The 26,895-nt window shown below is 45.4% G+C and overlaps 1 protein-coding gene across 1 annotated transcript; it reads left to right on the top strand.

Moving 5' to 3' along the window:
• Positions 1-23,821: 23,821 nt before the first annotated feature.
• On the top strand, positions 23,822-26,303 carry id2a (inhibitor of DNA binding 2a). Its single transcript, XM_070979765.1, has 3 exons — positions 23,822-24,268; positions 24,575-24,635; positions 25,667-26,303. Exons 1-2 carry the CDS (start codon positions 23,915-23,917, stop codon positions 24,629-24,631), a joined length of 411 nt encoding a protein of 136 aa, XP_070835866.1. The 5' UTR covers positions 23,822-23,914; the 3' UTR covers positions 24,632-24,635; positions 25,667-26,303.
• Positions 26,304-26,895: the final 592 nt, after the last annotated feature.

Here is a 26,895-nt window from a genome sequence, read left to right as displayed (position 1 = left end):
GCACGACAGACCACTAGTTCTTATTGTGTAGCTCTGGCCTTGTGTTAGCACAAGGAGCATGTGTGGGTGTAGCATGCTAACCTGCTAACAAAACTCATTTCTGGTCATTTCAGTATGAATACTGTCACTCACTCAATTAATGTACACATACATTAAATTATTAGCAACTTATTGGTTACATTCAGCTTCAACTTACCAAATGTTTGTTGTATGAGTTTCCATCCACATTACCTGCTGGTCAAGGATCCAAATCGGCAAACAGGAAGTCAAACCATCCAATGGGCTGTATAGTAGAGGAACTCAGACTGTACCATCTGAGTGGAGTAGAGGGAATCTTTTTAGAGTATCCTAAACAAAATATATTGTTAATATTTCTATGTATTTATTGTTATTATTGTGTATGGTATCGTTTTTAGATAGAAATTTGATTCAAATGCTTTAGTTGATTATGCACTTACATTTGTTTGTCTGTTGGAGGAACTTCCTGTTTAAAAGCAAGGGGTAGCAGCCCCTCAGGAGGGTCCATTGTTGGCGCTTGACGTTGTTTCAGTTCAGGTGCAGACCTGCTGGATGCTTGCTAGCTACCCAATAGCCACAAGCCTAGCTTTGGTTTTCTATTTGCTTTGGGATAAGATGTCGAACCATCAAATATGGGTGTAATGTTTAAGTGTCCACATACTTTTGGCCATGTGCTGTATTGATTTGTTTGGATTAAGATTTTCTGTGCACTCGACTAATAAAAGTTTGTCAGTTCTTACCTGCTAAGAAAATCATTCCCACTGGTGCAGTCATACTAATAAACGAAGGCTTCAATAACCATAAATCAAGAATGCTCACAGTGTACTCCTTGGGCCTAATTAGCTTCCTCTCAAGGATTCATTTATTTGTTGTGTTCTCAACTTTCTCTCTGCAGTTGTGTCCATGATGGCAACGTCAAAATAATCACTGTAGGAAACAGGGTTAGAATCAGCTTCAGGGAAGGGGAATATGGGTGCCCTTTGTGAATTACCCTGATCTGACTGGAGTACTTTCACATAAAAATCTTGCCTAGTGTAGCTTTAAGAATATATGACCCTTAAGATGCCTGTCTTGATTTACAACAGGATTTCCACCCATGTTCTTGTGTCAGCAAGCTTTGGTGCAGTAGTAGCCTCGGGCACTTTAACATTTAGCAAGGCGTAGCATTTTATCCCAGCCACACAAGGTCTGATAAGAGAGAAGACATGTGGTGCATTAGTGTAGCATCTTAGCCAGCCATGCTAGTAATTCCTGCTTTGATATGAGCAAACCTGAGGAGGACGAGAGAAATATCTTAGCCAGCCATGCCAGTTAAGCTGGCCTTGATATGGGACTAGACGTGTGTGGGAGATAGAGGAAGAAGCAGAGACTCTTCTCCTCATCTCTGGGCAGCAGGATTAGAATGTTTACCCGCTAATGTCTTTAGCTACGCCGAAGCAAGAAACACACACAAAAAAATACAAACTCACTCCGATACGCATAATGTAGATACTGTACATGCAAACACAGATGAAAAAACAGACGTGTTGCATATGTATAATTTCACATACTGTATATACATAAATACACACACACTCATATAGATCCAGTACATTCAGCTGGCCTGGCCTTGCTTTGTGTGTTTGTGGGTGCTGAGGTCTGCACCCATCTGCTCCTTGTGTGTGTGTGTAATCTGCCTCAGACAGGCTACAGCGCTTAAAGGGGCCAGACTGCAAACACTGCACTGGGATGAGACACCTGCCACAGGGCTAAGACCAGAGCCCTGACGCACAAACACACACAGATGGAGAGGCTACAGTTACCATGGACAAAGCAGCCACTCGATTACTGCCCAAGCAGTGTGACATTCAGGTGTTTTTGTACTGCTTAAAACCGTATTGTCATTTAGACCTGTGTATTTCCTGCGGTGTGTGGATTTTCTGTCTCCGTGTTGCAACCATCAGTCCTAATTGGTTGGTATTAATTGTCCATGGAGGAGGCACATTTGACAGTTCTATCTAACTACAGTGTTCATAATGCTCCTGGTGAGGAGGGAAAATCTCTACTTATCCTCGTCTTGAAGTCTAGCTTTGAGCATCTGCTGTCAGAGTGTCACGTCTGAATTTAGCAAATGCCCAGGCACGAGGTGGCTGCGTTCTAAATGCCCAATGCTCAAAGGAGTGTCTGTCGTGCCGCGGCTCGGCGTGCCAAATCAGAGCTGGCTAGGAGCTCCCTATAGGCGAACAGATGGCCATTACTATCATTTATAACTTATTAGGGCCTATAATCCTACCTGCGTCAAACACGCCCCGACGCTTAGGGCTGGCTCTCTCTTTTTTTTTTCTTTTTTTTTTCCGCCTCATTTAAAACAGTTCCATGTGCCAGAAAAGTCCTAATCACGATTTTCTCTGTCTCTGTGTCTCTGTATTTTTAATCTGCAAACTGCGTGGTTGACACATATGTGCAGGGATAATATGATATAGGGTTATCTTTCCTTTAAATCAACAGTCAACAGATTGCCCCACGATGGTGCAGAGCTGGAAGCTGACAGTACTGGATGGAAATGCAGGCGCAACATGCGGCGCACGGTCATTTTCACCAACTGTAAAGGAGAGTCATACATAATAATATTTATTTTCATAACATCGCACTGTTTTCGCCTATATGCTGCAATCATGGCAACAATAAACAACTCTTCATTTGAAATCATATGTTGCCGCGTTGGTGACAACATTTTCCAAACATATTTGTGTTTAACAAAGTGCTGATGGCGTGCCACAGTGGTAATTCACATTCTACTTGATATGCGTCCTAACAAAGTCCTTCCTCCTACTTTGTCAGTCTCTCAGTTTGGCTCCACAGAGGCAATCGTCAGCGATGCCTCACATTCACCACCCAAGCAGGTGTGGGCATTGACGTTTCTGCTGTGAACAGGCTGCATCTGTCATGTGGCAAAGCAGAAATAGCTCCAATCAATGTCCCCCTTGGACACACACAAACACACACACACACATGCACATGCTACGCTCATGCGCACCCGCGGCACCGCTGTTCTCCAGCAAACCAGGATCTGTGAAACAATCATTGTGAACCACCGCAGCCGGCAGCGAGGGCGATCGATCAGCTCGTCTCGTACGGAGTCGCCGCGGCTGTTGCATCCTCCTCGAACTTCACTCGGACTTCAAAACAGTCACAACCTGGACGAGGCCGGAGAGAGATCCCGAAACCTTTGACTCACACCTCCCATCTGTCGCCATTTTGCAGCAGCTACTTTGTTGCAGCCATTTTGTGTCCCTGCCATTTAGCACTCTATTGAGCTTCAGCTGGGGATGCCAAATGGCACGTGTGAAACCCCCACCCACCCACCCACCCCACCCCATCATTTGTGACCGTTTGGATGACAGACAAATAGATGGGCAGACACGCAGGCAGACAGAGAGACAGAAGGAAGGCAGATGACTGGCTTTGATGAGCTTTATGGGGATGTGCGCGGAAAGACAGACAGACAAATGTGTGTCGGCAAACAGACAGACAGATAGACAGACAGAAGGTATGTATACATGTGTGTCTGTGCGTGCATGTGTGTGTGCGTATGTGTGCGTGTGTGTGAGCGGATGTCAGACCAGGTTGTGTGTTCCTGCAGTGGCAGAGATGAGAGGGAGAGAACAGGAAGCTGCTCTCCTGGAGACAGATGGACTGCCATGCTGTGGACACACACACACACACACACACACACACACACACAGAGAGAGAGAGAGAGAGTGACACACAACAGTACAGACAGCAAGAGAACAAATCAGAGCACGACTGCTCAAAACAGAAAAACACATCAACATGCTAGCCTAAACAGGCGTCACGGGCACACACGCAGCACATTTGAGGAGAAATGAAGAAAACTACACACGCCAAAGTTCACTTCACAAGACATCATGAGCAGTGTCCACCGTCTCTGGACCCCACAGAGAACTTCTTCCTGTGGTTTACTCAAGAAACTGAGCCTTAATTGACAGATTAACTGCAATTCTCCCTCAGCTAAACAGCTAAAATGTAAAATCCACAATGAATACGGTGAGATGCTCATTGACGAAACACAGGCGACACACTCGCGCTCAGAACAGGTGTTAATCCTGCCAGCCTCAGGTATGTGGTGACAACCTTCTCACACCCAACTTGAGAGCTCTGGCGGATCTAGGCTACGCCAGGTTGTCACACAAGATGTGTGTCACACACACACACACACACACACACACACACACACACACACGTTGTGCTTCTTCTCTTCACTTTTCTCTGTCTTCCTTTTGAACGGAGACACACAGGAAAGGGAAGGAACAGGAGAGTGAGGGAGCAAAGACGCGAGTCTGCACAGACATCGACTCCAGCAGCGACAACAGCAGTATCACACCGTGTGTTTGGGTGTTTCTGCGAGTGTCTGCGAACGCGTGTGTGTGCCTGGGCGCGTGTGTTAGGTGTGTTTCACAGGATTGCCAACACATCTCCTCGCAGCGAGAGCCCTATAGGAACAGAGACATCTGTGGAGTGAAAGGACGCCAGCTTGCATGGCCGTCTCTGGAGAAAGAAGAGGATGGGAGGAGGAGAGGAGAGAAGAGAAGAGGAGTAGGAAGAGGAAGAGGAACGGGCAGGAGGATAGAGGAGAGTCGGCAGGAGCTCCAAACCTTGACTGTCAGCCGATAATTAGAGGAGGAGTCCTGTTTAGACAGAGATGAAAATGTTTCATCTGAACAAGTTGCTCCATCGAGTCCTGAAGAAAAACAAGTGAAACGTGGCAGTCAACTTCAAATCTTTCCCACCTCAGCTCCCAGATTTTTCAGGGAAAAAGTCCAAATCAAGTAGTCATATTTCACAACACATATTCTTGTATTTCAAGACTCCGCTGGAAAGGAAAGGATGTTATCGAATCAATTGATAATGGTTAATTGGTAATCAAAAAAAACCTTTCAATTGCTTTTCAAGATCAACATTCGTTCAGTGATGCTTGATGTCACACTCCTCTTGGCCCACCATGTTTGATAATGAGTGAGGTGAGCAATAATTGCATCTGCTTTCATTGTGGAGATTGAACTAATATATGTTTTTGGGGGTGATTTGTGCTTAATTTAATGGTCTGTCTCTGAAGAGCGCTCAGCAACAGACACACCTGAATATACCAGCTAGCTGTTGGGCTGGTTGGAAAATGTTAGCATATCACCCAACCCTAAACTGTACTATAAAGTACTGTGATGTCTGAGTGATGCATTCATTTAAATAAGAGCTGGTGTAGAGAATAAAATGCACCTCAGTGAAAAAATAGTTCACAAGTGCTTTCAGAGAATATTGGCAGATCAGCGAATGGATATTGGAGATGTTGGCCTTCTTCAACAATTCATCCATAACCCTGCTGCCAGGGACATCCACCGCAAATGGAGTTGATGACAATACAAGCAAATGTCCTCCTTGTGTGTACAAGCAAGTGCACTCAAGCAGATGTGCACTGCAGACCTTGGGAGTATAAGCCAGGCAACAGGACACAGGTGCACCAGCTCTCTGCTCTCGATGAAAGGTCAGCCAAATTCAGAGAGGGATGCAACCTTCCAGTGTTTGTGTGTAAGTGTTTGAGAGCCAGTAAAAACAAGCTGAATGTGTGAGAGAGTGAGACAAGAACTGTTACGGTAAAGCATATTTTCAGTATGTACAGGAGATATCTATTAAGCACTGCAAAATCAGTGAGCTGCACCTCATCTTTTCTATAGCTGTCGGGTGGTCGGGCTTTGGTGCCCACGGTCTTCACCTTAGGAGGCTTGGCATGGAGGTCAAGTGTGTGTGTGTGTGTGTGTGTGTGTGTGTGTGTGTGTGAAGGTGTGTGTTTGTGTAATTGCCAACTGGCTAAAAAGTGGCGTGGTAATGAGAGAGGCCTATTGCAAAAAGGAAAAGGAATCCAAATGGATTCACAGATTTGCACAAGATTTTGTGGAAAGGTTGGTCATGAGCCAAAGAACAGCTGATTAACTGTTCGTGCCATGTGAGGTCGTGTGTGTGAACGCATGAATGCGTGGATGCATGCACGTAGGTGGTCACAGCTGTTGCGAATTTGCGCATGTTTTATAAGTATCTTCACCACATACTTTTTTCTAAATAGCCATCATTGCCACACGTGGCTCCGTGTCCGTTGCCAAAGTGCATTTCCAGCGATCTGAGCAGGTATACAGGAGAAAACATGTGCAGCCGGACCAGTGCCAGAAGAGACAGAAGGTCCGCAATGATGTTTCACTACATAGATTATGCAGATACCGCGGTCAGAACGAGGAACAGACAGAGAGAGGCAAACGGGGAGAGGGAGAAAGAGAACACGAGAAACAGACAGAGAGACGGAGAGCAGGCGACAAACAAAAGCAGACAGAAAGAGAGGGGAGAGATGGGAGCGAGCACAGAGAAACGGAGCAAGTGTAAGCATGAGAGAGAGAACATGAGAGACAGAGAGAGGGAAGTGAAGCAGGGAGGGGTGTGTGCAGGCTACAGCTGGCAGAGGGATTCCCAGAGCCAACTGCCAGTGTAGTGGAGCTCCTTAACAACTTCACAGGACTCTCAGAAAGGAGCTTTAAAGTGGCCACATGGCCTGGCCAGCACAGCAGAGCAGAGCAGCAGGGTTTACTGGGCTCTGCATACACACACACACACACACACACACACGCACACATTCATGCACAAGTATTCATACACACACAAGCTCAAACAAGACTCAGCCCACCAGCTGCTGACAGGGACAAGAGTGTCCAGAGCGATAAATCTGTGAGCGTGTGTGTGTGTGTGTGTGTGTGTGTGTGTTTGTGTGTGTGTGTGTGTGTGTGTGTGTGTGTGAGGGAGTGGGGTTAGGAAAGAAATAGCAAAAGAGCAAAAAGCCTCTTCTGGTTTTACATGCTACACAGGAGTCACCGTATAGCATAACAGCCACAGATTTGCATGAGAACATGAAGTTGGCCTGATATGCTTTGTCAAAGCTGCTTCACGCATATTTGCCTCATTCTTACCTGCAAACCCTTTCATCTGCTTATAAGCTGCGTCTCTGCACAAAACAGAAATAAAAACTCCTACAACTGCTATCCTCCTTCTCCTCCTCCTCCTCCTCCTCTGTACCTGCAGTACGCCTCCAGGAGCGAAAACATGTGCTACATGCTGCTCAAGCAAAGCCGCTTTGCTTTTCGCCGTTTGATTCCTACGATAACAGCGAGCAGCGGCTGATCATCAAATGTTTTCAACCAGTTAAGCCTCCTAATTTCAAAATCGCCGTCTGATCCTTGAAAAAAAGAAATTGGTTCTTCTTCTTTTTTTTTTTTCCTTTTTCTCTTTTGCTCCATTCATATGCTCCATAATCATTATCCCTCTTTTGAGCTGAACTTTGAGGAAGGGATGGGGGGGGGGGGTTGAGAGATAGGGGAGGAGGCCAGTGGATCAGATGCCATCACACACCCTAACTCTGTGTGTGGTGGCACAAACATCGCCCTCTCTTCCTTTCTCAAACCTCGACTAGACGCTTGTCTGTCTGGATCAGCAAAGTATATTTTCCAGGGGTTGTTCAGCCACAAAGGTTTTCAGTCAGGATCGCGGTCTTTCCTTTTTTTCCCACCATCACTATGCTAGACCACCACTATACTAATGGTGGGGCATTAGCATTTCAAGGAGCCTCCATTAAGGAGGGCAAGAAAAGCTGCTCTCAGCGGGGGGAAATCCATTTTGTCCCAGGCTCCAACATCTGCTGCAGCCGTCCCAGCCAGAAGGACGCTCGGATAAAGCCGAAGAGCCCTCTGATTTACTGTAATGACAGACAGACAGATAGACAGGCAGAACGGATGACCATATGCGGAAGCGAGAGAGAAAAAGGAAAAGACAAAAACAACTTCTGTCTCACTGTCTGTCATTTTCTGGTGCTTTTCTATGTGCATGTGTCAGTGGTGGTGAGTGGTGGTGGGGTGTGTGTGGGGGGGGGGGTCATGGGAAAGGCAGGTTGCCAGATTAAGCTCTTCTGGGTAAAATCCTTTACACACAAAGTAGTGCGCAAAATAAAAACAAATATCTTAGAAATGGAATGTCATAATGGAGATAGTAGTAGAACAACGGTTTAAAAGCAGTGCTGAGAAGACATATGGGTTCATAATGAGAGAGACTCACAGGCTGGGTGTCATCTGGTCCCACATAATGGCTAAAAGACCCAAACCAGAAAGAGAAGACGAGTCAAAAAGAGTGGCAAAGAGGCAGGAGGACACAGGGACACAGGGCCTTGATCCCTGCCCCATCTGTCCTGCTCCTGCGGCTCTCCTTCATCCCTCCCTCTTCGGTGGTCTCCTGTTTGCCGTGGTCTAAACCTACTAAGTCCCTCACCATCCTAAAGCCTGAGCAGCATGGAGGTGAGCTGAATCCCGCCCTGGCCAGCTGGGAGTTGAAGCTTTTAGCAGACGGACAGACAGACACACATACACACACGCAGACGTTTCCAAACCAGGAAAACACCAGCAGAAAGTTATGGTCAAAGCGAGAGAAGAATGTGGGTTTTTTTTTAATCTTCGTACTAACTCATGTGATATAATGACACTCTGCCCTTGTAATGACAGAGTATGTTGCAATTTCATGACCTTTTCCCCACCCAAATAGAGCGTTTGTGATGTCATGGCGCCACCGCGCAGATATTTTTATGCTCATCTGTGCAGAGCACGCCTGATAATAGCACATTCCCCGAGAGGAACACCGCAGCAATGGTAGCAGACAACCTCTGGACTGCTGTGACACAACACAACACCACTGTGATGGATAAGGACTGCTGAGAAACACCAAAACAAAAAGCTCACTCCAGCTGATAAACACTGTGCTTTTTGATTTTTGGAGCAGCATATCTGACTGTTTGGGCGGATAACTCGCACAAATTCATCTGTCTCTGCTCGGTTCCATCTTCTAGGAGTAAAGATACAGATACAAGGTGTCTGCTGGACTTTAAACAGATGGAGGGCCTCTTCTGGGAAGGGCTTTTAAAGACTATTCTCCTCCATCCCCAAAAAACAGAAAAATATGTCTGTCTTAACAAGCCATTTATTCTCATATTTAATCTTAAAATCTTGGTTTCATTTAGCGATAGAACAATACCTGCTGTTAAGAAGAGGTAATTGTTTCCAAAGTAGTTTCAAAATGGGTGAAAATATGTTCAAGATATTACTTGACCTCAAGAAAATCTTGAAACAATTTGATACGTTTTGGAAACAACTGAAATTATCTGCTAATTAGCTTTTGGAAGATCATTTTCATCAGTTCTGGGAAAAATAGAATTTTAATGTTCTCAATACTCGATTTCATGACTTAATTACTATATTTTTCACTGCACGCACACACACACACATAAACACACACACACACGCAAGCTGCTTGATCGGCCCAACCAAGTCTGTCAAGGAGGAGGGCGATGATGTCATCAAGCCGAGCCGGTGCATCACATCAGCGGCTGACCCGGTGATGTCGCCTGCGGTGAGCACCTGGCTACTTTCACCACAAGAGAATCATTACATGTTGCAAAGGTGTTCAGAACGCACAGTCATTATACACACACACACACACACACACACACACACACACACACACACACACACACACACACACACACACACACACACACACACAGAGCCAGCCCAGCAGCTGGTATGTAACTCCAACTGGACAAAACAATAAAACTTGGAACATGACAATGCATTGGATGGTACAGAAACCTGGTCAATTTGGAAAGAGCTCTCTCACACACACACTGTCTGTCTGTCTGTCTGTCTGTCTGTCTGTCTCTTTCTCTTTTACCACCCAGCCTCAGTTGCGATGCCACAGCTTTAATGCAGCCTGATTGATGCCTTTTACTCTGTGTGGTCCAGACGTAAGTCATCCAGGCCACTTACTTCACTCTGTTTACTAGTGGGTTACCTCTCTCTCTCTCTCTCTCTCTCTCTCTCTCTCTCTCTCTCTCTCTCTCTCTCTCTCTCTCTCTCTCTCTCTCTCTCTCTCTCTCTCTCTCTCTCTCTCTCTCTCTCTCACACACACACACACACACAGGCACGCACACACACACGTCATCTCTTACTCTGTCTCCACAGGTCTGGTTCTGAGCTCCATCACTCCTAACAATTATCTTTGGCGTTAGCTCACAGATCGGGCACCTCAGAGTCTGGGGCTGTTACAGACACGCTGGCCTCAGGATGTGTTTACAAGAACTGGGGGTAAATGTGTGTGCGTGTGTGTGCGTGTGCATGTGTGTGAGAAAGAAAATGTATGAGAAGTAAGAGCAGAAGGCTAGCTTATAGTGTGCTACAGTCAGCAACACTTTAAAAGGAAGGCTTGAAGTGCTCTTCCCGCTACCGGATCATGTCCAGTGTCTACACACAAAGACACACTACAAACATGCACACACACAAACACACGCACACATACACAGAGCCAGATGGACAGCAGTGCTAAGGCTTAGTTTAATGACAAAAGGACCCTCAATCTGGACACGGATTTATCACTCACTTTAAAGTCCATCTGCGAGAAGTTTGGACTGAAAACGCAACTGCTCAGTCTCTTCGCCGTCCTCGGCTTGTGTTTGAGCAACTTAGCAGCTCCCTATCTCCCTCTCTGCAGACCACAGTCACACACTTTCCCACACACACCGAGTCCCATACCTCTCCTGCATCTGTAACAAATCTGAATGATAAATGTGTGAAAACAAGGGCAGGGGGTTAGAGGGCTTCATGAAAAGAAAAAAAAAAAAAGACAGGACGCCCGGTGGCGATATCATACAGGCATGCAACCACAGGCTTTTATTTCCTGGGTTTAGTGGTGTCCAGAGGCCTGGCAGCATGTGGGGTGGGGTGAGGGTGGGGTGAGGGGAAGCTGGGAGGCAGATAGACAAGAAGAGTGACAGCACGGAGATAGACTAGCTACCTATTTATAGCCCGGGCCATCTGCAGAGCTCCCTCTTGTCTTTGGTCATCCTGTTCACAAAGGCTTGGAGGCAGATTCCAGCAGCCCAGCGCCCAGCCGCTCCATTCACTATTCATTCCAGAGCCGGCAGCACCATATGGATCCGGCCCCACTGCTGGGCCCTGGCCGGCCTGTTTCTCCCTCTCTATCTCTCTCTCTTCAGATTGACGTGGTAATGAAGCCTGGGTGGCTTGCAAAGCGCTCTCCTTTCTTTTTTCCCACTTTCTCCCTGTGTCTTTCCCCTCTTCTATCTCAAAGACGCCGGGCTTGAGCATGACCGGACACCCCCTCCTCCTGCTTCCCTCCTGTTCTCTTCCTATTACTCTCCCTCCTCCTCCTCCTCCTCCTCCTCCTCTCTCCTTCTGTCTTTCTTTATACGCAGCCCAGACACTCTCCTCTCCTCCCTTTACCCACTCTCAGACATTCAAATGATCTCATTTCATTCGCTGACACCTGCGAAGAGCTAATGTGACCTTAAGTGGCCAAGATGTTCTGTTGCCAGTCTCACTATGCATCTGCATCCCCATCAGCACTGGTGCATTACATTTATATATTGACACAGCAATGTGTAAAAATGACATTTGATTAATCACCAGTGTCACATGCCAGCACTAAGATTGGATACTCCCAGACCACATCCTCTTTTTTCAGCTCACATCCCCTTTCCAGCTTGACCATCTCCCTTCAATGAGGCCAAACTGGCAATAAAGCGGAAATGGAATCAGAGAAGGGGATTCCACACAAGGAAACTGTTAATGATGCTACAAAGCGCAGCCCCTTGGGGGAAGTAAGAGGACTGTGAAACTAAACCCAAACAGAGCTTCCGTCAGCCTCCCTTTGTCCACACTCAGTCCTCTGTGGACAAAAAAAGCCTTTTTAACATTCCTCTTAGTTACAGAACTCTAAACTGGCGCACCCCAGTCAGTGTAGTGCTGTGAATTTTGTTGCTCTAGAGCCAAAGGATAAAAAAACTGACTGACAATTTAAAGGACGAGGTGATATTTTATATTTGTCTTATTGGCAACCAATCAGATGAAAAGGCCAAAACCATAAAGTTTTTTCTGTGTGGCTGATCAAGCTTATTATTACAGCTTTTATTGGCTTTTAGCTTATTCCTCTGTGCCGCTGACTTCCAGTGTGGTCCAAAATCCCATCAATAAAGCACATTATTGCACTGGGTGACGTCTTCCTTCCTTGTTTATTTTGAGCTAAAGCCAGATACATTGTCCCTGCTGAGATAAATATTCTCTACAGCAGCAAATCCCAACTGAAAAAAAGCCCTAACAAATGCACTATTTGTTCAAATGAAATGACCAAAGTAATCGCTGAGACCTCACGATGCAGCAACATGTCTAGAAACAGATCCTGGGGGGTAACAAACAGAGCAGCTTCCTGTTTGACCTTAACTCATGCACACTTATGATTTTCCTGTGCATTGAGGGATTTTTAGCAACATCATGGGTGTCTTCACCTGTTTCACCTAAAAAACTGCTAATCTGCTAAACTGTTGTCTTACAGTCTGTCTTATCTCCTCTCCACCCCTGTTTCTTGCCCCATTGGACCTTTATTTAGCAATGTTGCTCCACTCCAAGATCTGACCTCACTCATGTGAGTTTCACTGATAGAACAGGTGGCTAGAGCACCAAAAAGAAGCCCAATTTATCATAAATTTTAGTTTTCTTTTAAGAAAAGTCATTGAATTTTGCTCCTTAATCAACACACTTTTCTACTAATCAGGAACTACGTCAAAATCCTAATGTTAAAATCTGAGTAGTTTATTCAGTTTCATAAAACTGTAACTGATAGACAAAACTTGGCTTTTGTTTAAATCCCACCTCCCGCCATACTTATCAAACTCTGCCAGCACCAAGATCTTTACCTTCTAATTGTGGAGGGAGAAGAAAAATAAGCGGCTGCATGTGTTTGTTGCGGCCATATTTTTAGAAGTTAGATAACATTAAAAGTACGTCGGTAGTCATAGGTATCATTCCTCAGCTGTAGTGCGGCATTCACCTTGGGATCTGTGGAGCCTGAGGCCTAAGGCCAGCCTAGTTAACCATGCATGCTGTGCTGGGCCTAACCTAATTAGGTGCCATCCCAATGTCAACACTGCTGTGTTCAGTGCCTGACAAAAGACAAGCCTTTTCTTCCTCTACTCACACTGTGAAAGGGCTACAAAGAGCCGGGTTAGAGAGACCCTGCCATCTGCAAGCTCCGTGTGTGTATTTGCATGTGTGTGCGTGATTGTGTGTGATGCATGCATGCTGTCATTTTGCTTTCAACTTTCAAACGTTTGCTGTGAAATGTGGGAAATGAAGCATCTGCAGGTTCTGCGACCAGCGTCTTTACAGGAAACTGGCAGCGATGAACATTTAGACCAAATTTATAGCCGCTCCTGTGAATAGAAAGCATCGTACAACCAGACATAATCACTCCCGTCTTACTTACAGCAGCGAACATTTCATGCATGCATGTACAAACAGCTGTATTTCTTTAAGACTGTGTGCGCTCTAATTTCATACCAATGAGTTTCATTGATCTTTTTTTTTTTCATTTTACCTCACATCTTCAGTATCATTAAATGCAAAGAAACATTTTGCTCAGAAATCCCAATTAGAGTTGATCAAATATGGCTCCTCAGGCATGGAGACACGCACACGCACTCCCGGTGTTGCCTTTTTAATGTGTCGTCAAACCATCCACTAATTCCATTTATACGGATAAAACACTCTCACAAATAGATTACCTGCTACATACGATCCCCTCTTTCACTGTGAAATCGTGGCACGGAGCCACATCCTCCCACTGCTTCGTAGTCCATTAAAATACAGATGAGAGCGTTTTACAGCCCGGGCCAACAGCAACGCCTCCCAGATAATCCACCAACAAACACAAACATCAGATGAATTATCTGTAATGGAGAGGACTCTGTTCTGGCACTGCTGACGGAGAAATGAAACAAAACATGAGTTTATTTTGGTAAATATTTGGATTTCATTTTGATTCTGCTTTTCATGTACGTAATTAGCTGGCAAATATAGATCTCTATAGAAATCCTTGCTTTTTTCATCAAGAGGGTGTTGGTGTCTTTGGGTGTGCTTCCAGCAGATCTTTTCAGAACTGCTTCATGCATAAAAGTAGATGGGAGAGGAAAGTTTCTTTGCTTGCAGCATTTGAAGAGTTTGTCAACCTCAGCATCTAAAAACACACTCTCGGAAGAGAAACCCGCTCTCTGAATCCTCCATCCATCTATCCGTGGCCACTAGTACACTTGACAGTTTCACTGGCTCAGGAGCCAAGCAAACAATGCTGCTCTGACAAGCGAATCTCTCCCGTGTCGGAATCTCATCTACTTAAAGCACTATTTATTCTGCACACATCCTTTTAATGCTGAATCTTGGCAACGGTGCATGAAATCCAGCACCTTAATTCCATTAGCTTGTTACTCCAATAAGTCCCAATAATCTAAAGCTAACTGCAGCACATACGCGGGCAGTGGAAATACACGAGCCATAGCTGCTCCCTCTGGGGTATTTTTAATAACAATAATAGCCTTTAAAGGTTGATTCATTCTGCTGATATCAAAGTAAATGACCGCATTAACCTGCGCTGGCTGGGACTAACTGTAGGCTTGTCCTAGTGAGGAAGTAAAAACTGGTGGCAATATGAAACACAGCAGGTTTGGAGGATTTAATGTAATTACATCACAAAGATGTAAAGATGCCACAGCTGAAGAAAGTTGTTATTCAAACGCTTTAGCCCCTCCCGCTGCTGCTTTAGTTTCCCACCATCCTGAACGAACCGCCGCATGCTTGATCATGGTCCACACACAGGCCTGAAACTATTGTTGATAAGAGACTGAAGCTTCTCTTCAAATGGGGCTTAGCAAGTGCCGTTCAAAGACTCTGCTCTTCATTTCAAAAGTGACTCAGCTTTTGTTAGTCAAAGGGTGAAGAGGGCCCTTGAACACTCAGATGCCCTTGGTGAGAAAGAGCAGAAAAACTGGTAAAAGTGAGAGAGGCAGAGACGATAGCGAGACAGGGGGGAAAAAAGACAGTGGCGCGAGACAGATAATCTGAGAGGAAAGAGAAAGGGAAGGTAATAGGGATAGTAAGAGCATGCCAAAAGAGAAAGGCATGAGAAAGTCTGCGCTGGTAGGTCTGATCCTACGTGAGCCGATGAGATGGGTGACGGGTGAGGAGGGGTGAGAGATAAGAGCCAAAGAGGATTAGGGCCGTGAGAACCTTTGTTGTTGTGATCAGTGAAAAGCACTGGCTCTCAATGATCCACCTGACCACTTCAGCGTGCTTACAGCAGCAAATCTGCATGCGGGGGACGACAAGACACCTTCAGCTGCTCTTTGAAACAGAACGAGCTGCGTCTGCAGCAATCCAGGCAAAGTTTGGAAATGTCGCTGTTTATTTCAAAGCCTCCGCAAAGTGCTGGACATGAAAGACTGGGATGTCATGTGACTGCAAGCTGTGTCCAAAATCATCCGCTAGCCACCATGTGGCTCACTGTCAATGCGTTCACCATTTTCTGGTGTCGTCCACATGTCAAGTGAGAATTAGAAACTATAGAGGAGTCAAAGTATTCATAAAAAATGGAGAACAATGGAGAGCTAGCTACGTCATGCATTGCACAGGGAGTGCAAAAAAGGCAGATTTAAATGAGGAAATCAAGGTTTTGAGTAGTGTTCGAATTCATTTTTTTTAATTTTGTCACACATTAGCCTGTATTGTCCTCTACCTGGCCAACACTGGAGAGGGTGAGGTCATGTCCTCTGTGTTTTTAGCTGGGATTCTGCAGGGAGTTGCAACCTTAGCAGAGCTAAGTGTTTGTCACTGGGCAGGTAACGTACAGCGTACAGTTTTCACTGAAAACAGATGCCTGATGTGAACGAAAATGACGCAATGAGAGCAGTGAGAGTGAACCAAAACAGCGTTTTGAGCCATAAAACCAAAACAGCGAGCCAAGAGACGTTGAAACGCTCCGTAAAGCTGAGAGGAACTGATAATTATCTGTGGGTTTGTCGCTAGGAGTGACAACTTTCATATACACCTAGTCATTTGATCCATTGTTAATAGAAAAATAACACAGCTTCAAATTTGACACTGCTCTCAGGTCAACATAATAAACAAAGGATCCAGTATTTTCCCACCAGAATTTTATTCCTGGCAGCGTGAAGAGGGCATTGAAACAGCGCTTAGACCATCATGTTGGAAAATAAAAGAGCAATACCTTATTTTACTGGTCCAATAGTTTCCTGGAAAGAACGAGGTAATCTGGTACTAATTACTGGAAGAATAGAAACAAGCGTCCGAGACACTTATTCGAATTGAAGTTTAGTTGAAGAATTTCCTTGACTGAAAGAACCACAATCCTGCACACTGTTGCTCACTCACACTCACTTAGTTTTACGACGTCTCAGGACCAAAACATCATAAATAAAATGAAAGTGATTCAGAGTGTGCAGGAGTTTTTGGTTCTTTCTCAGAAACAACTTTGTAGACTTTGTTGCCTGCAGAGGAATTTCCTTGAAAACCAGCCCCGTCGTCTACATAGACCTGCTTGTATAATAATGGTAAAATGGTGAATGAGATCTGGAGTAAATGACTTTGGACAGAGCCACAGTCTTACTGACATGTGATCCAGTTTTGAGTGCCTGGACCTGCTGGTGCTCTACATTTTTCACTTTCATTTTGCTCTGTAAACAATAAATAACACTTCAAAGACGGTGGAAAGCATCTTGGCAGTAATGGTGTTAAGCTGTTGGCTTCGGATAGAAAAGATTTAAGTGTTTTTCTATTGTTTTGGCATTTCAGTGTGGCTGGAGGATTTTTACAGATCAGAAAATGCTTATGGGATTGAAAAGTTATATACTCTTTATGAATATAGGCATTTAGTACGGTCATGTTTATCAAAGCCCACAAGGGGATGAAAAGTTACAATTTCTTCTTCTGTCATTTAATCTCCTTCAAAAATCTCCTGAGGAGCTAAGAATCTGCACATGGCTTTTCCAGTACACATATTACACCTGAATATGCGTGTTATGGCAGCCCCTAGCAGCTCGTACCCTACTGGTGCAGCCTTTCTCCAAACACCAGACACATAATTTACCTCAGTAGAAACAACACGAGCATGGGTGGTCAGAGATGGCATAGGACAGAGCAATGAATCAGCCAGGACTGAGCTGCTCTCCGTTTTCACAGAAAGGAGTGTGTTTCCTACATTAACTCTCTCTTCCCTCTGCGCTGTATAAATAGATAAAGATTGAGTAAGAGCGAGATGACTGTGGTCGGAGGGTTTAGGGTTATAAGGAAGTGGGCTCTGCTGCGAATAAGAGATAGAGCAGAAGGAAGCAGAGCTCTGCGGCGGGGAGAGCTCAGTCCGAAATGTTGACCTCTGAGGTTCCTGCTCTGTTCTGTCTGCACGGGTCGGAAAGGGTCGCAACACCAGACCACAAATGACCCAAACACTGTTACAGTTAAGGCCCCTGAACTTTGCCTACTTCAGCATAAATGACCCTTTGACGTCGGCTAGGTTTGAGAAATCTGATATTTTATAGTGAAAAAGACATTTCTCCCCGTGTGATGACACAACTTAAACAAAGTTAACAGAGGATTATCTGTCCGGTTACATAAATCATCAGGCCTCATAAAACTGTCATTCTTGGAAGTCACCTACAGCTTGAGATGCAACAGCAACTTCCTGTTTACATGCAGGATTGCTTTTGATTGGATGGCGCAAAAGATGTTTAGATTTTTTTTTTTTTTTTAATTATGTATCAAGATTTAATAAATCACTCATTTGAAACGATCTTTTTGTTACAGCGGACATCAGACAATAAGCTTTTGATGGATTTTTGAGCATCCTGGCAACTGGATCCTGGGGTGTAGCATGCTCATGGTACTGTACAGCACTGGACTTCTCACCCATTTCAGCTGAAAGGTCTTAAGTCTTAAACAATCTTAGTCTTGGTATTAAATACAAAATGCAAAAAGGGCAGTGATCAGCGACATGCAAAGTTCCCTGAAGTGAAACACAACTTAAGACTGGACCGTTTGACACACGCCATCTTCAAGTTCACACATAACTATGTTACCACAGAATCCAAGAAGTCTCCTGTTGAGGTGGTATCAGAGGCTGGTTTCAGGTCTCATACACATTCTCAATTCCCCTTGGAATAGAGGAAGCTTGACCGCCTGCACGCTGGGATTGAAACGACACCAACTTCATCAGTTCACTCACTGAAGCTTCAGACAAAGCTGACGAGCAAAGGCTTGCTGAAATGACACTGCATTGTTCCTGCACCTGTTACATCCCCACAGCTACGCGCTCAGTGGTCATTAACACCAACTGTTAACGCTGATCAGTTCCTGCAACACAACTCTGCAACAGATAGAAGGTACCCAAACTAAAAGTATCTCCTAATGTGCACACATACACCACCTCACCTCCGCTCTCTCTGCTGCATAGAAAAAAAAAATCTGATTTCAGCAATCATCTTCTGACAGTCCGTTGGACCAGAAACCATGCTGTCGTTCTCCCTGTGTGAAAGTGGAGATATGCAGATATCTGATTACTGGGGTGCAGACTGCGAGCTGCAGTGACAGCTGTGCCGCAGTGATAGGTGGGCGACACAGCAATGTTAACGTGTGATTGTATGCCAACGGGCAATATTGCCCAAAAGTTAAACTGCAGCCAACTTTTCCACACTGCCAACTGGTTGGTGGTTGTCACGCTGGCCAAAAGATCTGAGTGGTTCAACTCTAAGAGAAAATAAGTGGATTTTTAATAACTTCACATGACTAGTTGCTTGAGTTGTCTATATTATAGTTGCAAGCTATAATATTTCAATGCCACAGCTGTCCACCTCCATCCTCTACCTCCTGCCTCATCTCCTGCAGACAGCTGTGTGTTGTGGAGCAGTGGTGTGTGCAGGGCAGAGGAGGGCCGGCCTCCGGAGAGGCTTGGAGTGGCCACTCCACGACCAGCCTGGAAGGCACTCGGGCAGCCGCGGTGCCTTTGTCTCCCAGTCCAATCTGGCCACCTCATCTCTCCCATCCATCCATCTCTCCCAGTGCTTCCTGCCTGTCCGTGTGCCTGCTGCAGCCTCTCACATTACAGCAGAGCCAGACCTCGATGGCTGTTGCTCAGAGAGCAGAGAGAGTCCCATCTGGACCACAGGAGAGACTGAAGAGAGGCAGGAGGTGGACAGGGAGTAGGACAGCGACAGAGCAGATGTATTTTAGTGGAGGCCAAAGCCTGGTTAAATCAAAGCTGCCGTAGTTTTCATCTTCGAGAAAAAGAAAAAAAACGCATTCCAAAGAGATGAACTCATGCTAAATTTGTGATGGCTTCAGGCAGAGATTTTAATGATCACATGTCCAATAACACTCGGACCACTACTAACAAAACTTTCACGCAACTTTTCTTGTCAGATTTTGATCATCCATGTGTCCTTTGTCAAGCAAAAATGCCAAAATTCTCTGCTTGCAGCATCTCAAATATGAGAATTTCTTCTGTTTGTCATATGTGACAGTGAACTAAATACCTTTGAGTTTTTGATTAAAAAAAAAAAAAAGGAATCTTAAAACGGTACGTCAGGTTCTGGGAAATTATAATCAACATTTTTTTCCTGTTTTTTTATATTTTCTTCACATAATGGTTGCCTGATTCACCTAAAAACTAATTATCTGACCGACACATAGTGAAAATAGTTTTTGTTCTAACACCAAACTGCATTAGAAGCGCCTCAGCACCGATGAGTGCAATAGAAAGTATTTGCCAGGTTTTGTTGGCACTTGCGTGCTCACCCGCTGGAGACCACAGTTCACCCCCCTCCTGCATTCACTCACCACATCAGGCTGTTTGGGGGTGTGCAGACCACGCCCCGCGGGGTCGACGCTGCTACAAGAGTCCCCGCGCCACCTCCGACGTGTACACTCCTCCACGCGACGGGCGCGTGGCGGCCCAGCGAGGGAGAGCAGAGCGCGAGACTTTTCAGACCTCTGGGACGATGGAGAGCAGAAGAAGATGATGATGACGAAGAAGAAGAAGTGCGTTTCGACTAAGGACACGGACTGACACAAGCGGAATTTTGTTTTAGGTTGTGTTTTGTGTATAAGTGCGCGGTTTGTACAGGCAAGGTCAAATTTGGGAAAATAAAAAGAGTTGAAATTAAGTGAGAAGCAACGCCAATGTACATATTTAATCATACTTTTAAATGAGTCGTCCGTGCGTGCGTAGTTTGGGTTTGAACAGTCGGTACAGTCTCCTAAACCCGGCAGTGATTTATTGTCTAACTTGTTGAAACAGAGGATAAAACTCGGGAAATCTGTGTCGGGACTTAAACTTTGGGACAGGTCGCAGAAAAAAAGTTTCCCAGCAGGTGTTTTCTGTCATACAAATGATTTTGGCATAAGGAATAACGGGTAAATCATTTCAAATCAGCCTATATTTACTCAAAGAGCGAAGCGCAGCTGCAGGGCGGAGGATCAACAAGTCGACCGGAGCGCAGACAGTCCGACGCCGCGGCTGCAGGGCGCACTGCTGCTGCCTGCCAGCTCCTCTTTGTTTTCTAAACCTTATCTCCTGAACCCAAACTCCAAGGTTGGTGACCTTCGCTGCGACAGAGGAATGTCTTTGAGTCTCGGAGGGGCAAACGAAACTTTAGAGAAACTTCAAAAATGAGCGGCTCTTCGCTTGTGCGTGGGCTGCATGGGAGAAGTTTGGCTGTTTTGGTCATAAACTTTTTTTTTTTTTTTTAAGGTCCTCGCCCCTGATGTTTGCAAGTCATATGGTGAAATAATAAATAAATCCACTCGGCCATTCATTCATGAACTTTGGCAACCTTATGCGAGTTTTAGCTGAGGTTGGTCATCATACTGTCACATCTGGAAACATCTGAAACATGTCTCACAGCGGATGGACTCCTCCATCAATAAACTAGCTGAGTAAACACTTACATTAACATTGGATAAATCCAAGTTTCACACTACAAGTTCAAAATTCAATCATTAAAAGAAAAAAAAATCCTGATATAGACCTATCAGTGTTCTCGAAGCAGAGTAAAGGCTTTCTCAAGCCCAAACTGACTCACAGGGTTTTAGAAAATAAAAAAAGATGCCATTAATTTGGCACCTTGACTGAGGAATTGGATTTCAGTGACTGAGGAAATATTCAATAGCAACACTGCAATATGTAAACACTCAGAAGTTAAAGTCCTGCATTGGCTGTTCTTTGCAAAAGTCACTTTAAATATTAAAATCATGCAGAAAACGGCCCGTGTGGTTGTTATATATTAAATAACAGGAATCTTGTAATTGTATAGTGTATTTTTGTTTCTAGGTAGTTTAACGGTGCATTATATTTTAGAAAATTTCCTATGTGAAATCTTGAATATGGCTGTCACGTGTAATGGGCTGAAAAGCAGCCTAATACTTTCCTCTGAATTGTAAGTGTAATGAAATAGAAATACTCGAGTAAAGTATAAGTATTCAAATTTGTTCTTAAGCCTACAGTAGGCTACTGAGCAAATATGCCGGCCACCACCGAAGAAGAAACCCACAGTGGTAAAACCTCCCCGGTCAGGTCCCCGGGTCGATCAGCTGAGAACCGCCTCTGATTGACAACCCCGAAACCCCGTCTCCATGGAAACCGCCTCAGCGGCGCCGCGAGGGCTGGCTCGAGGGCTGCTGTGAATGGGGTGACGTCACGGCGCCGGCGCCAGAGAGTCTGCTCCAAAGACAGCGCGAGAGAGGGGAGAGAGGAGGAGGAAAAGAGAAACAGGGAAGAGGAGAGAGAGGAAGGGCTGAGGTTGCCGCCGCTGCTGCCGCTGGAGCTTCACTCGGCTTTGCACCGACGTGCTCTTGCGCCAATTCATCACCTGCCTGTCAGGCATCAGTCAGGGGCGTCGGGCGAAATGCACACAGCTGTGGGAGCGAAAAGGAGACGGGGAGAAAATGGAAAAATCCTATCGCGCCAGATGTGGACACAGACTGCAGGAGTTCCAGATTATATTAGAAGTGCATAAAAAGCAGGACCGGGGAAGGTGTCCGCGCCTGGTGAACACGACCGCGCGTAAAAACAATCACACAGATGGTGTTTTGCGGGATTGTGTAAAATACTGCAAAACATTTCACTGACATCCTCTCCGACTGGTTCGCAAAAGCATCATTATTTAGATTATTATAGGCTAGAGCAACTTTCTCTCTCCTCACAGTAATCCAGCCCGCCTGTGCTCTTCATGCAGAGCCTACCTGCCTCTGCAGGCTGCGAGCTCCAAACTGCGTCTCTTTTTGTCCATTAGGATTATTCCGGCTTTTAGGATTTCCTCGTTTGTGTCTTTCATCTGAAATTGTCATAAAAATAAACCGAAAACTTCAACATTATAATCTTTTTCCTTTCTCCAGTCTGTCTGCATGCCGAGTTTTAGCAGCGACCCCCCTCATACATTTTATTTTATCGAGGAAATTTAATCCACAGAGAATAAAAAAATCGAGCGCGTCAGAACAGTCCACAACTGCTCCCGGGGGCAATTAGTTCGTGCGGCATCAAACAGCCTCCCACCTCCAGCTGAAGAATGAAGCGTGTAATTCCAACAAACAAATGGCTCATTCAGAAAACATTAAAGTGTCAATAGCAGTTCATCACCCCTTCACGTGCTCGGATATGAGCGCTGCATTTGGAGGCCGTGACTTAATGAACTTTGACACGCAACACACTCAGGTGACAATTAACAGTGAAGTGCACGGGACCTCTGCTGATGCCTTCACACAGATACGCGCAGCCACGCCAACACAATGAGGAGCGCATGGCTGCGCTGGGAAAACTACACATTTCTAAGTGGAGTCTGGTGCGCGTACGCATAAAGCTTTACATGACAATTGTTGTATCTGTTACAGGCAGAAGAGCATTAAAACTATCCGTCAACTCCAAAGAATTTCTGGATTTTCTGAGCTGTGCTGTGGCGCACGATCTGCAAACTTCATGCTCCTCACTGCTGGTAAATAAAGAACAGATCTAAGGTGCTCCAAATTACCGGATCATATATTTAAGACAAATATCACCACATGAGCTCAACTACGTCCCAACGCTTTATGTCCTCATGCGTAAAAAGCTATATATAAAAAAGCCTTTCTTATCTCTGGTCTGAGCATTTTTCTGTTCAAACGTTTGAGTCAGAAACTTGCCTTCACACCGGTCCGGGTTGGAGTGAATTAGGGATCATCAGGCGCGCCTGATATGGCACCTATCATCACCGCTGCACACCTCCAAAACCGCTCATGTCAGCTAAATGTGTTGGTAGAGAGCAAACAGGAGAATGAGTGATGGCTGACAACAAATGATTGTTCTGTCTGTGAGATAAGTTATCAGACATTGACTGTCGCGCTGTCGAACATGTGTATATGGATTTTGATTCTGACTGGAGCCCTTTTGATTTTTAAATCCATGTTTCCTGCCTGATCCTCACTGCACAACTACAAAATCAAATTTCAGTCGTGGAGGCGAAGGCACTGGCGCGTACTCGCACTTTGCCATAGTCAATTGACGGCAATGCGAATCATTAATTTTCTTGATCAGAAACAGGTAAGGGCTTAATTTTCCAAATTGCCCACCGGAGCTGCTGCTGAAGCGCCCTCTGGGTTCCGCCTCCAACATGCGTTGCCACTGGTAACGCGGTGGAGAAGGTGAGGGATGTGAGCACGGCGAGCCAATAGCAGAGGTGAAAGGCGTTGAGTGACGCGGGGTCCTCGACCACTCAGCGCGCGGGACCCGCCTCTGTCGCATGCCCAGCCTGCTGCCTATATAAAGCCCACTGACAGCTCGGTAATCCAGTCTCATCGCTGATCGTCTGGCAATAGCAGGACTTAAAAGAAGCAAGACACCGACACACACAAACCCTCTCGCCTAACTCAACACTGACAAAATGAAAGCAATAAGCCCCGTGCGGTCCTTCCGGAAAAACAACGCGAATTTATCAGAGCACTCCTTGGGAATCTCTCGGAGCAAGACCCCGGTGGACGACCCGCTCAGCCTGCTGTACAACATGAACGACTGCTACTCCAAGCTGAAGGAGCTGGTGCCCAGCATCCCCCAGAACAAGAACGTCAGCAAGATGGAAATCCTGCAGCATGTCATCGACTACATCCTGGACCTGCAGATTGCGCTGGACTCCAGTGTCGCACTCACCAGCCTGCATCACCCCGCGCGGCCGGGGCAGACTCCATCCAGGACCCCCCTGACTACCCTCAACACAGATATCAGCATCTTGTCATTACAGGTAATTACACCGTAGCTAAACAAGCGTCCTAATTGGAGAAACGATAGTCTGGTGTGTTGTGGAAGACGTTTATTTGATTTTTACTTGTGCGCAGAGCCAGTGCGCCTTTTGTAGCGTATGCGTAACTCGCACAAAATGGCTTGTTGGAAAAGAAAATGGCATGTTTTTTTTTTTTTTTTCTTTTGTGCAGAATCAGATCAGGAAGAGATTCGACCTACATTAACGCTGTTGCAACGCCCGACACCTCAATCTGATGCTGCGTAAAGAATTAACATTTGGTCCGTGTGTTTGTTTGTTTGTTTTCAGTCCCCGGAGTTGCCATCAGAGCTGATGACAGATGACAGCCGGACTCTGCATCGTTAAAGCGGTAAGTAGGCTGTCCTCATGTCTGCTGCTGCATTCTGTCCAGGGCTCTTAGGCTCCGCTACAGCCTGTCTCCCAGTCTGCTGGAGCAGAATGGGCTAGAATTACCATTTACCAATCCATTTGTTCCCCGCTAATGTGCCTTCTCGTCTCGCGTCGCTGAAACTGTCCCAATATGTTTTTGCATGAGAATGCGCTGCAACGCTGGGGCGTCAGTTCATGGCGAGGCGCGGACTGTTGGCTTCACTTGATTCCATTTTTCTTTCCAACCGGCCTTTAAAAGCAGACATGTAGCTGTGTCACACACGAAAAAAATAAATTAAAAAAAGAGCCACAACACGGGCTCCTTCAGGACTTCAGTGTGTCAGTGAGGTGACCCAGATTAATCAAATAATTGTGGGACTCATCCGTGTCCGGAGACATGTCGCTTGGCTCACGCTTTGCTTTGGAGTTTGGTGGAATAAAATGGAAGATACTGGCTCCAAGCTGCTTGGGTTACTGTATAGAAGTAGCAGTCGTCAGGGTTGTATTATAGCCTCTTGTGTCTATAATGAAGAGCATCTGCAACAGGAAAATAATGGCTGTTTGGATTACTGCTACTACGATGTCTGCACATAATTGGTACAAGAAGTGGGTAGGCGCCAGCTGAGCGGCAATTACGCTGATTCTTCCCCAGATTGTAGGCTGAAGTTGTGCGAAGTGTGTGTGTGTGTGTGTGTGTGTGTGTGTGTGTGTGTGTGTGTGTGTGTGTGTGTGTGTGTGTGTGTGTGTGTGTGTGTGTGTGTGTGTGTGTGTGTGTGTGTGTGTGTGTGTGAGAGAGTCCCCCCTTCTTTCTCTCTCCCTCTCTCTCTCTCTCTCTCTCTCTCGCGCGCGCGCTGTGTGTGTGTGTGTACATCTGGAGCGCAGGGTTTGCTTAGTATTGGGAGTGTTTGGTTAAATGTTAAAAACTGCGGCTTCCTCCCTGGCGCCAGTCTGTCCGGATCTCTGCCCTGTTTGCATTTTCTAAACACGCCTCTCTTTCTCAATCTTTTGCAGGTGTTTGGTCAAGACGCAAAAACACACACAGGACCTGGGGAGCAGGACTTTCCCCCCTCCAACCTCTGTCCTCCAGGCCTGGATTTTTTTTTTCCTCCTCTTTTTTTCTGACGCTGAAATCAAGAGACTTTTGCTTATTATGGGACAATCTTATGTGATGTGTTTTCTGTTTGGACACTTCATTATTATTTAAGTTAAGACTTTTTTTTTTTTATCTGTGGGTCCTTTCTGGAAATGGAAGGCGCGTTATATTCCCGACAGTGGGAGGAAAACGAGATTATTGTCACAAGGATTATCCCCCCCTCTCTCATCCCTGTACCTCTCCTTGTTGAAGTCTTCGCTTTTTTTGCGGAGGTGGGAACGTGAATAGAAGACAGCTTGGTTAGTTACTGTAAAAAGTTTAGTCTTGTCTTGTCAGAATTGTTGGCACATGAAGGACTGGACGTTGTTTAAAAGAAAAAAAAAGTAAAAATGAAAGAATGAAACCGTGTGAACTCTTATCGGGAGTTTATCTTGTATAGTTGCAGGAATTTGAAACTTCTGCAAAAGTGTAATGTTGTACTTAATTATGCTGAAACTTTTTATAAAAGTAATGTAAATTGTACCTTTTTTATACAAAAATAAATCAAAAACGCAATTTGAACATGTTTCATTTTGGGGAAGTGTACAGTTTTGGGGGGAGAGCGTGAGGATTCAGTGTTGGTGTCAGTGGCTCAAACCAGCGCGTAAAACCGGTTTCCCAGCTGTGCGTCCAGCTGACTCTGCAGTGTATGGCCGTGGCCGCGCTGTATGTACAGTGAACGTCTGACATACTTCACAAACAAATCCCACAACAAAGTGCCCTTATCAGACCTGCCCTACGTTTACCTATCATAGTCTGAAACACAGCGTCAACACTTCCCCGAGGCAAACACGGCCTGGACGGATACGGTTGCATAAAAGCTTATTTAGGGCGCACTGACTGCACTTTTACTTTCTCACATGCTATGTAAAGTAAATAGGATTATACGCCTTAGCGTGGCAGCCTGAGCCATTAAAGCAACGGGATGTAGCCTGTTTTAAAACAAAATAGTAAGCAAAATGTAAGTAAAACTGGGCCGGTGACGCGTTACTGATTCCAAAAGTAATCAATTTATTACTTGATCGGTGCAGTAATTCCTTTTATTTCTTATTTTTTAAAAACAGTGATTTGGTTGGGCCTGTGTTGACTAATTCATCTCTAAAAAATA

This window comes from Chaetodon trifascialis, chromosome 14 (assembly GCF_039877785.1).
Source record: "Chaetodon trifascialis isolate fChaTrf1 chromosome 14, fChaTrf1.hap1, whole genome shotgun sequence".
Classification (NCBI taxonomy): domain Eukaryota; kingdom Metazoa; phylum Chordata; class Actinopteri; order Chaetodontiformes; family Chaetodontidae; genus Chaetodon; species Chaetodon trifascialis.
The sequence above is the reverse complement of the archived record's forward strand: the minus strand, read 5'-3'. Positions and strand labels throughout refer to the sequence as shown.